The 14,138-nt window shown below is 35.3% G+C and overlaps 1 protein-coding gene across 1 annotated transcript in view; it reads right to left on the bottom strand.

Annotated features, from left to right (window-relative positions):
• PRODH (proline dehydrogenase 1) overlaps positions 1–14,138 on the bottom strand; it is a 432,246-nt gene that overhangs the window by 48,313 nt on the left and 369,795 nt on the right. Inside the window, exon 11 of the mRNA XM_053702069.1 lies at positions 11,090–11,265. Coding sequence (XP_053558044.1) covers positions 11,090–11,265 — 176 coding nt within the window. The remainder of the gene's footprint in view (positions 1–11,089; positions 11,266–14,138) is intronic.

The raw sequence follows: 14,138 nt of genomic DNA, 5'->3' as shown, positions 1-14,138 counted from the left end.
TTTGGGACTTGATTGTTTTATAGCGTGGTCTTGCCACCAGCGTTGAGACTGCTCTATTCCACAAAGCCTGCTGGAGGGAGTGCATTAATAGCGTGTTCTTGCTAGACTTATGCTATTATGTCCTGAAAAAAACCTTAACGACCAGTGACATACAGGGTACATTGTGGTCATTAAGGGGTTAAGATAAATCTGAACTCTTTGGGGGAACGAACTGAAACAGTTGAAAGAAAGCATGAAGATCTAGCAGTGGACCATGCTAACTTGGTGTCCTACTCACAAAATTTAGCAGAAATGATCACAGAATTTGAAATAAAGTTGGCGGACCTATAAAACAGGTCTCACCGGAAAAACAAAAGAATAGGAGGTATTCCGGAAGATATTGGCCCTTCAGAACTACCAGAATATCTTATGGAACTATTTAAGGAACTATTGGGATCCCTCCAGGATATTGACCCTTTGATTGTGCCCATAGGGCACTTCGTCCAAGAGCAGCTCCTGCAGAGACGTAATAATCGGTCTTCGTTACTATACCACTAAGGATCGTATGCATTTCTAAACAAATCTATTTTGGAGAAGTATAAAAAACATACAATTATTTCCAGACCTTTCCTCTTTTACACTTACTAAATGGAGATCCTTAATGCCAATCACAAGTGACAAGCACTCAAAAGACAAGGAATTAAATACAGATAGGGATTTCCAGTGAAACTTTTTGTCCAACATGAGGGAAAATCGTATACCATCACTGCTTGACTTAAGGATTTTTGCCATCTGGTAAGTTATAAAGGTTGCTGTATTAACTTATTTTTTAACCCATAGATGGTAATGTCAGAATGTTTTGTTTAACTAGTTGCACTGCAAATAGTTAGGTATTCATTTAGGGTTATGGTATATTAGTGGTTAAATATCTATAACATTCAAGCAATAATATTACAATTCATTAAGATTCTGAGAGGATAATCCACTGATTGCACTTCTAGTAAAGTTCAATTTAGAGCAATAAATATATATATATATATATATATATATATGCACATTTACACAGTGTTAGACAATTTCCCCCCCTACCAGAGGTTGACCTCACAAATACACTCCCTACTGTATTTTCAACTTTAGTATATATTTGATATTGTTACCAACTTTGAGTTGGGCGCAATTCAATCTGAAAACAAATTATCCTTAAAACGTGTTTTCCCTCGAATATTGTATTTGCTTCAAAATCTCCCTCTATTCTTATCTAATAAGGATATCTTAGATCTACAGCAATGGAAGTTTAATTTTATCTGGGGGAATAGGAAACCACGCATTGCGCTTAAAAAATTAATGTTAAAACAAGAGACGGCAGGACTAGCGCTTCCGGATTTAAGACTATATAACTGCTTTTCCTTGGCTAAAATCGCCTTTGAACGGATTACAGAATTAAATCGTTTTACTTCATTAGATCTAGAGGTATTTCTAGTTACACCATTTGCATTAAAGGCTATTTTGCATTGCCCATTAAAGAAATTACCTCTTAATATTACGAAATTAAGGTCGATAAAAAATATTATTATTGCATGGCAGAAGATCTGTAACTATCTTAAGGTATCGCCGGCATTCTCGCAGTTTCTCCCCATTGTAGGAAATCCAGAATTCTTGCCAGGTATTGCTCAAGGGGTTTTTAGAAAATGGTCTGAGCTTGGTCTTTCCTATGTGTGTCAAATTTTTGGCTCTGATAGATTAATGACTTTGGAAGGACTATTTCAGAAGTTTAATCTTCCAAACTCAAATTTATATGCTTACTTTCAATTGCGACATTTTGTTTTTTCACAGAAATGGGATAGCAAAGCCTTATCGGATTGGTCAGATATCACGAATATCATACGAAGATTTGCGTCAGGGTTTACACCAATTTCTTTAATCTATGACATTATGCTAGCCAAGCAAGGGGATCTGCATGAAAATAATTTATATAACTTTGGAAGAGGTACTTTCTAGACCTAGAACAGAATAGGATAAAACAGAGTTTTGAGATGATAGATAAGGTATTGGTATCTGCAGCATGGAAAGAATCACATATGAAACTTATAAAAAATTATTATCTCTCACCGGAGAAAATGTCTAGATTTTATCCCCTACAAAGCTTTGCCTGTTCTCGCTGTGTATTTCCTAAAGCAGATATACTACATTTATATTGGGCTTGTCCAACGGATTGCTTCCCCCCCCCCCCCAGGAAACACCACTTGGTCCAGCCTTGCAACGTCACGGGTTAGGTACTGAGGAAACGTCCTTGCGTCGGATCCACTGATACGCCGAGAAGGGAAACACAGACTGCACCCCCCCGAAAGGGTTCATCGCCCACTCGAGGAGAAGTACAGGAGTGTTCCCAGGCACCCCACCATCGGATTGGAGTGTAAGAATTGATCGGAGACGCAATACTGTGATTTAACACTGCCACCCGTGACTATTAGGCTTTTGAGACACCTGGAAACTGTGGAACTTTACTTTCATTTCATTTCATACTTTGTCCATAAGGCACAACGGACTCTGTTCCTACCCCAGTGACTTTTCATATTGACTTTTTTTGGTTCTTTACAAATACACAGTTAATTGGGACCGAGAACTTCCCCACGACTGGGTGCTTTGATATACGTTTTTAAGCACCAGGGGATTATTTGATTCTGAACACAGTTTCTTCTTTTTGATGATTTATTCAAAAATACAGCAATTGTGGTATAGTAAATGTTATCAAGACTATAATAAGTATACGGCAGTGGATATATTTTTTCTCACAGGCTCTGATCATAGGTCTAAAAGACATTCTAAAATTTTGAATATTATTATTTTGATTACAAGACATTTAATACTGAAGAGTTGGAAAGATCATGTGGCACCCAGCTTCTCAGTATTTCTTAAAGAAATACAATACCAGATATTATTTGAATCATATCATATGGTCTTTTCGACAGAAGCAAGGATAAAAATCTTTTTGCTAGACTGGCTACCTGTGGTTAAATCCTACCCACTTTCAATAAAAAGACGTATCTTAGCCCCTTTTCTGAACTCCATCTCTTTTGCTGAGCTGGTGGTATCTAATTTGTTTCCTGTAAATTGGTTGTCATCTGCAAGGGAGGTGGACGTATGAGAAGGGTTAATAGAGATATGTCTGATAAGTAAATTGTACGGGAGGATGGAGGGGGTAGTTGGACCCGGGCGGGGAGGGGTCCGAGGGAAAGATCCACCCGCAAGTGGGTTTTTTTTTTGTTTTATTTGGGGTTTTTCATGGTCAAGAAAAATATTATTAGGTAATTTTATATTAGAGTGTCCACTATAGTTTTGTGTCTAGTTATTAAAATGGTAAAAAAAATCCCAGCAAGCCATACAGGACAATAAGTATGTTATATATTGGCAATGAACATTTTTATTTTATATTTTTTCTTTCAATGTATGCCAATACTTTTTCTTTTTTTGTTTGTATTTCATTATATACCAATGTACACTAAGCCCTGTGTGGCTTATGAGTCATATTGAATGCCTATGTATTGTTTGATGGCTATAAAAATAAAATAAAAAAACCCAAAACAAATTATCCTTAATGATATGAGTGGCATTGTCCCCCGCCACTAAAACCAACATTTAATTGTTATTAGTAACTAATATTAACTGTTATCCCAGAGCAACTAGGCAAATTTTTGAGCGGATTTGGCCCGCTACTATTATAAAAATACTAACTGACCGTCAGTGTCTTTAGGCTTTTATTTCATTCAGTTTTTTTTTTGTTTAACACTCTCACTCTGTAAGACTCTACAAGACCCCCCCTATGTTTTTACTTTTATAATGGTATGCCTAAGACTTCAAACTCAAAATGTGCAAGACCTAAATTCTCCAGCCAAGCAAAGTTTATTAATGAATCATCTAGTGAGGCAGCAAGCCCCGATCCTTTAGACATTTATCTGGGTGTTTGAGGCCTCGTACCATAAAAAGGCTAGGGGAGTAGCCATCCTTGTGCATAAAAGGTTGTCTTTTGAACCCATTCTGGTCAAGTGTGACTTGTAGGCCCGTTACATAATCCTGATAGGCAGACTAAATAATACTTTGTTTACACTTGTAAAACTTATATGCTCCTAAGTCAGGCCAAATTCAATTTCTTTGAAAAATTGCTTATGCTAGTATGCACTATAAAACAAGGAGATTTGATTTTAGGGGGAGACTTCAATTTGATATGGGACCCAACTTGGGACAAACGTAGACCACCAAATAATAGACCTGATAGATCGGTTGTTTCTCTCTCCCAGGCCTTTCAGAACCTTATGTTTTCATACGAATGTTACAATGTTTGGAAATCCTTAAACTCCACAGAACGTGATTTCACGTTTTATTCAAACCCACACAAATCTTTTTCAAGATGTTAGATGGCATTTCTAACTCTAAAATAGTCCCAGTTTCTTGGTCTGATCATAATGCAGTTAATTTAACTTTAGGTGTTAATTTCACACAACACATTGAGTTCCAGTGGAGGTTAGCGGATTGGTTAATTGGGGCACCACATGATATCCAGTTGCTTAAAACAACAATATCAGATTTTCTGGAAATTAATGATAACAATCAGTCTTCAATACAAACAGTATGGGCTTCTTTAAAAGCATATCTGAGAGGAATATTTATCAACAAACAAACAAATGTTTGGGGTGATAGATACCTCCACTATGCTGAATTGAGCACAATGTTGATTAAACAATATAAAGAGGTTGTGGAGTTTACTAAAGAAAAATACACATTAAAAAGTGAAACTTTATTGTAACCATGTTAAAATACCTGTATACTCAGGAAATATCACACACATACAGTTCCTTAGTGTTATCTGAATAAAAAGGGCATTAATTTCCAACATATACCTTTCACAACATCGCTAATCAGACCAACACAAAGGATTAACACACATTACAATTAAATAGACCATAGGGCTTAGGAAAATAGTGAATAATTTTCAAACCAGATTGGTTATTTTGGGAAAAGTATGGATAATAGCTATGCCTTCAATGTTATTTTCAATCACTCAAGTAGTGTGTGTCTGTCTTTTTAAGACACACACTGATTAATAACTAGTGGCCTATATCCTTCCACACCTACCAAATGTTAAAGGTGCTTAATACTCCCAATATCAATTGTGTATGCTAGTTTTTCATGGTGGGTAACTCAGATTCAAGCATAAAATCTATTGGTATATATATCAGTAGTCTCTCATTATATCAGATACTTTGGGCTATATCTAAACCACATTAACATACTGTGATCCTTGTGACTAGATTAGTTTTGCAGGGTGCTACTCCTCCCCACTTATTCCAAATTCCGTGTAATAAAACACCAAATAGAAAGTATTGTTGCACACCAAGATTCATTTAATTGTCACTCTTTATTTATTACAACACATTCACGCATTGTTATAGGCAACGTTATAGTCCGCATATGATTATGGCAACAATGTAACTAGTGGTTTTCCACATAGGGGTTAAGTCAGCACCTCAGACTTATATCAGTAGTTCAATAGCAGAATCTAAATCTGTACCACCAATTTCTTTATAATCCTAGATCATTAAAGTAATTGCTCTTAGTTATAAGTAATCGTATTGCAGTTACTATTTACTTCAATTTCACTAGGTGATTACGGCTAAAGATAGGTCACTGCGATATAGAATATCTGATGTTTAAGATAAATATTACCGCAGGTAGCGAGCCTTACAATGGTTTATAATAAACCGCTATTACCAGCTATAACCAGTATCATTAAAGTCATTGCTTAAATTTTAAATTAAGTTTTTTAAGTTACCCACGCCGAGCTCAAAGTGCCAATATGCTGGCACGTACACTAACCCTAAGCCCCTCCCACCTATGCGTTTCGACACGGCTACGTGACTTCGTCAGGGTTTAGGGGGCGGCCACGCACCTAGTGCCTCTATTTGTATTGTTGACGATCACCATGGTTACCCATCGGTTAACAAACCAAAAGGTTTCTTAGGCATATTCTGTTATTCTTACGTAATGCAGTCTCTCTGCTTCTTTTGGAATGTAGCTTATATTGATGAAACGAACAGCGAGTAGACGTATTCAATTCTGTGTTTTATGTGATTTTAATCCTAAACTCATCCATAGCATATTATGATATTTTTCCTTTTTTCCACAACAGCCTCAGGATTGGTTTATCTTTTATCATCATATATAATTCACAGCGGAACATATCAACAAATTCTGATTTTGTAGAAATTATACCTAAGGACATTTTGGTGCTTAGATGTTAATTTATCTTATATTATGAACATCCATAGTTTATTCAAAATCAAATTAAAGGGAAGTATAAAGCACATAGAAAATGTGCAATCAAAAGTTATTTTACTTTCAATGATCAACTGTCCAAACCAGGATATATAGATTTTAGAATTTCACCTGTTATACAGGTACAGTCTAGGGCAAATATAGATATATCATATGTATAGATATACACAGTATATATACATAAAGATTTTATAAATTTTTATTAAATATACATATGGTCTATTTAATTTTAATGTGTGTTAATCCTTTGTGTTGGTCTGATTAGCAATGTTGTGAAAGGGATATGTTGGAAATGAATGCCCTTTTTATTCAGCTAACACTAAGGAACTGTATGTGTGATATTTCCTGAGTATACAGGTATTTTAACATGGTTACAATAAAGTTTCACTTTTTAATGTGTATTTTTCTTTAGTAAACTCCACAACCTCTTTATATTGTTTAAGGAATATTTATCAAAAAATCTTCATTAGCAAAAAAGAAACAAGGTGGTCCTTTGTCAGAACTAAATTGCAAGTTGCGAAAAATTAAACAGTTAAAGGGACAGTTCACCCAAAAATTTTAATCCCTTTAAATTGTTCCCAATGATTCATTTTACCTGCTGGAGTGTTTTAAATTGTTTACAAGTAGCTCCTTTACCCCTATTTTGGCACTTGAAATATATTGAATAGCCTAAGTAAACACAGCCAGCAGAAGAGATTACACTCTCAGTGGGGGGCATGATAGAGAGAACAATGGAAAATTATAATTTTATTACTTAGTATTGAGCTTTAGTGTTCTAGACAAATATAAGATAAGGAAGCAAGTCTGTGTACATAAAAGTGATAACATAACGAGATTTGATACTACCTGAAGCTCAACCCATTGTAATAGGCTGTGGTTTAAAAGCGCAAAACCAGCTACTTCACATACACAAATAAACCGAAAAATGCATTCTCTCATCAATTTTATACTCTGCAGCTGGCATAACAAGTCATTGAAAATACATTCATATAAGAACAATTTTACAGTGTACTGTCCCTTTAAATAATCACTATTCCGCTGCGTTAACATCCCAAATGGAAAATATACTAGCTCAAATGAGAGCTTTAGAATTTAAAAAAGTACAAAGAATGCTTGAAAAATGTAAAATATTTTTTTATGCTAAAAATAATAAATCAAATACATTTCTGGCCAACAAGCTTGGGAAAAGAGTAGCACAGAGTAGAATAGTTGCTATAAAAAAAAGAGGGCAAATTAGTTTATTCTCAAAGGGAAATAGGAGATGCCTTTCGCCAGTATTATGAATCTTTATACAATTTAGACTTGAACCCTGATACCGCTAAGGTACATTCGTATGCGATTAAAAATTTTCTGGCTTCTCTGGATCTCCCTTGCCTTACACAGAACCAATTTCAGTCCCTTAGAGAGCCTATTTCTCATCAGGAAGTACAGACAACGATTTATAATTTGAAATTGGAAAGTCCCTGGGCCCTGATGGGTTTTCAGGACGATTCTATAAAACGTTTAATAGCTCACTTGCTTCTATACTACTTAAACTGTTTAATAGCGCTATGACCTCAGTATCTTTCCAGTCTGAATATTAAGAAGCAAATATCACTTTATTAAAACCTGACAAAGACCCTCAAGAATGTGGTAGTTACAGACCTATATCTTTAACATTGACACTAAGCTATATTCAAAAATTTTGGCCAATAGATTGGCGGGGATTCTGCCATCAATAGTATATGGTGACCAGGTTGGTTTTGTGCCGGGACGGTCCCGATAATACCAGACGGATTCTGAACATTGTCACAGAGGCTCAGAGAAAGAGGATCCCCCCTCTCGCCCTGTCACTAGATACTGAAAAGGCGTTTGATAGGGTGAGATGGGAATACCTTTGGGAGACATTAAAAAGATTTGGGATACCGACAGAGTTTATACTGTCAATACAGGCTTTGTACTCATGCCCCTCTGATAGAGTAAGCGGAGTAGGTTTTAAATCGTCAAAGTTTAATATTCTAAAGGGAACCAGGCAAGCGTGTCCTCCGTCACCTATATTATTTGCCTTGGCGGTACAGCCATTAGCGCAAGCAGTGAGACAGAATGAAGAGATTCAAGGTATACAGATCGGTTTGTCGTTTCATAAGATAGCGTTGTTTGAGAACTTAACCTTGTTGCTGACCTTTCCCAGAACTACTCTCCCGGAGGTATTTAATATGCTGACTTTTTTGGATCTCTAAGCTTTTATAAACTTAATATCACTAAGACAGAATCTTTGACGGTCCACATATCTAAGGCTGAATTACAGTCACTGCAGAAAACCTTTAAGCTAAATTGGTCTCAAGACGGTCTGAAGCATTTGGGAGTTTTTCTTAGCCTGGATTTAGGTACTGTCATTTCCAGGAATTACACAGAAAAAATAAAAGATTTTAGTATATTACAGGAATCATGGGAATTCTCAGAGATCTCTAAGACCGGGAAAATAGCGGCAATTAAAATGTCATTCATTCCTAAACTTATCTATGTGTTTCGCTGTATACCACTCCAGGTTCCAAGATTTTTCCTTAACAAGATACAGAGCATGGTATCTTCTTATGTGTGAAAGAGGCAAAGACCCAGTATTTCAAAACAAATATTACAAAGACCAATAAGACGGGGAGGGGGGGTCTGGCTCTCCCTAACAATATTCATTATCATGATGCTTCTCGACTTTGTCATTTGACCATTGGGAGCCATGGTAAATCGTTAGAGATGGCAAGAAGTAGAGAAAACTCTTATTCCAGAGCATATTAGTTTAATGGATCTGCCATAGATACCAGCTTATTGTAGAGAAGTTCTGCATATAAACCACCCAGTCATGGTGGGTACTCTGAAGTTCTGGGATACAATTAGACATCTGAATAATATTGCTCCACCTCCGTCACCAGGGCACTCTCTGAAGAGCATACTTTACTGTTTACACACAACAATTAAAATGGGCCAAGCCACAAAGAAACAAAAGGTTTACTTTCATTCATGTACTTCCTTTTGAGAGAGAGACATCAATATATCAATTGACAGTAAAGCTTGGTTTGGGGAGCTCACTTTCACTCGTAAGACTCTGCATTGCACAACTATGTGGGAATTGCATTATTAAATAATAGGGAGATGGCACTTGGTTCCGTCTCGTCTTCATAAGATTTTTAAGTCTACGTCCCCCCTGTGTTGGAGAAATTGTGGTCAAATAGGTTCTGTGGTTGACATTTTGTGGGAATACCCCAATATCAGGCCTTTGTGGAGAGAGGTGTTCAGAATACTTAGAGATATGAGATATAATATTACATGTTCTCCAGCGGTGGGTCTCTTGCACCAGACACTACCAAGAATGACACAAGCCAGTAAGATTCTATTAATTTTCTTTTCTGACAGCAACGAAATTAGTTATAGCTAGAGATTGGAAAAAGATCCACGCACCTAATATTCAGAATGTGGTATCGCTGATGAATTACATCAGACGGATGGAACAATACGCGTTTAATTAATTAGGCAAGGGAGATCTCCACCGTGAAGTTTGGTCTGCCTGGTCTGAAAGTTATATAGAATCATGTAAAATTAGTTACTTTCTATAGTGTTACCACCTTTTTTTTTCTCTCATATATAACTTATTTCCTGATGTGATGCATGTGAAAAAAGACACTGTTTCATATCAGTAATGTATAAAAAAAATTCTTACATTTCATACTAAGTACTTTAGTTATCATACCACCATTATTGTTTAAATATATTGGACGCAATGTTTACAAGGTGGCTTCATATCAGTTATATATGTTAATAATAAAAGAAGGAAAAGGAAAAAAAATGAGGTTTCCAATATTTTTCTTATTTTATTTATCCGTTTCCTTCACATAGGGTCATACTATTTTTCATAGCATGATGTTATTTTTTTATATAAGGTTTGATATGTCTAATGCCTCTGTAACAGGATGGAAGTGATATATTGTATATGCTTTTTCTTTCTTTTACTAAAAGACCTCAATAAAAGAAACATGATTTAAAAAAAAAAAAAAATCCTAATTTAATACAGGACTAGACAAATCACAGGAGCCCCCCGTCTTCGGTTGTAAGAAACTTTATAGAATATTCTACGTCTGTCTCCTCAATATTTTTGCAGGCTCCTAAATCTGAAACAAATTGTATCCCCTCATTATACACTTCTATTTTTTCAAACTACCCAAGCACCAAATGGAGAAAAATAAGTTCTGTATACGCACACCAAAATTGTTAGATTTTTAAAATACCACAAACAGAAATAATTTTCCCACTTTCTAGAAAAAAAAAATATCTAGATGTATGTGCTCTAAAACTAAAAGGCACTAAAATAAATTAAATTTCATGCCAATCCACTCTCAAAACACTTTGGGGTTTTGTATTGATTGTCTATACTGCCAGATTTAACCTAAATTGGTTATTACATTCCAGAGATATGGACATTTGAAAAATTATACTTAAACCAGGAAGAAGGATCCACTGCTTCTATGATGCAAATATGCCTGTATGTCATTGTATGTATTTTGCTAATTAATAAAGTTTATGTTGTGTTTTCATCCCCTGGAGCGCAGCTTCTCATTAATTGATTTAAATATTAATACATTCTATGTTTCTACAGTGAAGCATACATGTATCTATACACCACTGATTTATTTTAGGCTTGTATTTATATCAAAAAGATTGCAAAAATGTAAGTGGCACGTGGATTGAAAATGCCATATGCAGGACAGCTAATAAAGAGTGAACTGTATGGATCTTTGATTATTATACATACCTGTGGTACATCTCATTGGTCTTCTCATATGTAGGATTGATTGGATCCTCATAGCCCACTTCCTTTGCACGACTTCTTTCCTGCTGCATGTAGGCTCCTCTCACCAGTTTGGCACCAAAATGCCAACCCTCACGTCGAGACAGCTCAACATCTGCTGTGACGTTGTCATAAGCTTCCTAATTAATTTGCATTTATTAATAAGAGAAAAAGATTAAAAAAAATTAAACACAAATATATGATTAAGAGGGTGTCAGTTGCATGGAATAAGAAACCTTTTTGCACTCAAGGAACTAGATGTATTGCTATAAATTTATAGACAAACACATTTTTATGAAATACTTAAAAGGCACAGTACTCAAAATGTTTCTATTATGTATATATAAGAGAAGACGCTCCGCATATTTACAAGATCAGGGTTAAGTAAAAGTGGCTAAAAAGGGACATTTCAGTCAAAATTTAAATACACATAGAAGAATTACATCTTTAAATAGAAACAAATTTGCAATATACATGAATTGGCAAAACTTATTTTTCATTTTTCTCTGCAAGTGCATGTGAAGCATAGTGCATATCTAGATATCAGTGTACCAGAAATGTAAATTCTGCAGCTGCTCAGAGAGTCATTGGGGCTAGAATCATGCCAGCAATTAACAAATTGAGTCGTTGCTAGATTGTGCAAGCAACGTATGCTCTCTGAGCAATTGTGTTTAAAATGCTGGTGCACTAAGAATATCTAGCTATGCATCAAACATGCACGTGCAGAGAAAAATGTTAACACTCAAACAGTGATAACTTTTATTAGAAGCATTTTTGCCAATACAACTATATTGTAAAGATGTTTCTTCTCAAAAATGTAATTTATTTATGTGCATTTAAATCTTGACTGAAATGTCCCTTTTTAACTACTTTTTACTTAAAGGGACATGATACCCAAATGTTGAAGCACTTGAAACTGATGCAGCATAGCTGTAAAAAGCTGACAAGAAAAATTCACCTGAACATATCTATTTAAAAAAGGAAGATATTTTACCTCAAATTTCCTAAGTATTCACACCCCATTGTAAAGAGACTTTAAGCAGCCAGTCAGGATGTTTGCCCCAGGACAAGCTAGGGAGTGTGCATGTCATGTGCAGGCACAGTCATGTTATTTTCCTATTCAGTTTAAGTAAGTTCTATGAAATCTCATGAGATCACAGCAAAGGCAAAGCACTGTTGATGCACAATTTTTTTTTTCCAACTCGCAGCTGTACAGCGGCTGAAGTATAACTGTTTACACAGCACTTACTCTGGTGAGCAGAATACATTTTGAGGTAAAATATCTTCCTTTTTTTACATAGAAATGCTCAGGTGATATTTTCTTGTCAGCTTGTTACAGTTATGCTGCATCACTTAAGTGACTTGGCATATGCGTATTATGTCCCTTTAACCCTGATCTTGTAAACATGCTGAGCCTTTTCTCTTTTGTATACATAATAAGCTATATCTTTTATTAGAACTAAACCATGTATATTACAACAATGCTTCTATTCAAAACTTAACTGCATTCATGTGTATTCCAATTTTGGCTGGAATGTCCCCATAAATATTAAGTGAAACTAATAGTGAGTGCATGTTGTCTACAGCTGATAGGTATCAACTGCTCACTGGTTGATTTGAACAATGACAAAAAGTTTGGAAATCGAGAAAAAAAAGAAAAGAATTTTTACCCACCATGATAACAGACAGATGAAACAAATTAAATTACAGTACAACAACATAAGTTGTAAGCAAATAAATCAACCAAACATCACCACGTTCATGCGTCAAAGCATAACTCACAGAAAGTTTGTTCAGCAGGGGCTCAATATGAAAAACAGCAAATTAAAGGGACAGTGTAATAATTTATCATGTTCAAAGTGTTTCCAGTTATCAGTTTTACCAACTGGAGAATAATAAATTGCTCACAAATAGCTTGTTCATCTTTATTTTCTCTTTTGAAATAGTTGATAATGCCTAATGTATCCCCACCCATACTGAACATTTCTGAACTTAAGTTCTGGATTTAAAAAACAAAACTAAAAAACAAAAACAAGTAAACAAGGAGATTTAGATAAAATAATACTCCCAGTGGGGGGCTGTGATACGGGAGTACTAAAGTGTTTATTTTTCATTGTTCTCTGTAAGTACTGGCATTTGAATAAACAATAATAAAGAAGATAAGGAGGACTTTGTGTAAATAATTAGACTGATAAGTTAATGAGGTATTTTCTCCCTACAAGATTAACCCACTGTATTGGGTTGTAGTTTCAGTTAGCAGAAACAATTATTTTATATTCACAAATATACTGTACCTAAAGGAACAATTTCCCATACATGTTAAATTCTGCAACTGGTATAAACAAGTATTTGGAAACACAATAAGGGGATCATTTTACAATACACTGTCCCTTTAATGAGCTACACATGTAGGTAGTGAAACAGTTCCTACCTGCTGCGAACAACATCGTGACTTATCCAAATAAAAGGTGCCTTTAACAGAGCTTCAAATAGTACTGCGACTTGTAGTAATCCAGAATTAGGATCTCTGTCCCATTGCCCCTTTTTAATCTTATATCGGTTTTATTTCCTACCCTACTCAAGAACGCTCCAGCATAATTCTATCCCACCTCCACACTGCTCAGAGACAACATTTACATTCTCAAAGCAGCAGATTTAAATTGTCAACAAGTAGCTTATTTTTTATGTAATATTTTTTTGAGGTAATTATTACTTACCATTACATTGTTATATTGCTATAACCTGCAATCCATAGAGAGGACAGCTACTAGAACTTTGAAGCCTGCTGCAGAATCTTAATTTTTAGTACATTATAGGCAATCTATAAAATGATGATTCTTCCTATCCATTTTAAAAACAGTTTTTATACTGCATTTACTGTAGCAGTTGCAGTAATCAGATGTAATTTAGATCTACAGGCCTTGCGCTAAGGAGTTCACCATAACATTGCAGACTACATGTGTTTTTACAAACAACCATACATGTGGTAAATGTCAAAAGGTCTTTAAATGTA

This window comes from Bombina bombina, chromosome 2, assembly GCF_027579735.1.
Source record: "Bombina bombina isolate aBomBom1 chromosome 2, aBomBom1.pri, whole genome shotgun sequence".
Taxonomy (NCBI): domain Eukaryota; kingdom Metazoa; phylum Chordata; class Amphibia; order Anura; family Bombinatoridae; genus Bombina; species Bombina bombina.
The sequence above is the reverse complement of the archived record's forward strand: the minus strand, read 5'-3'. Positions and strand labels throughout refer to the sequence as shown.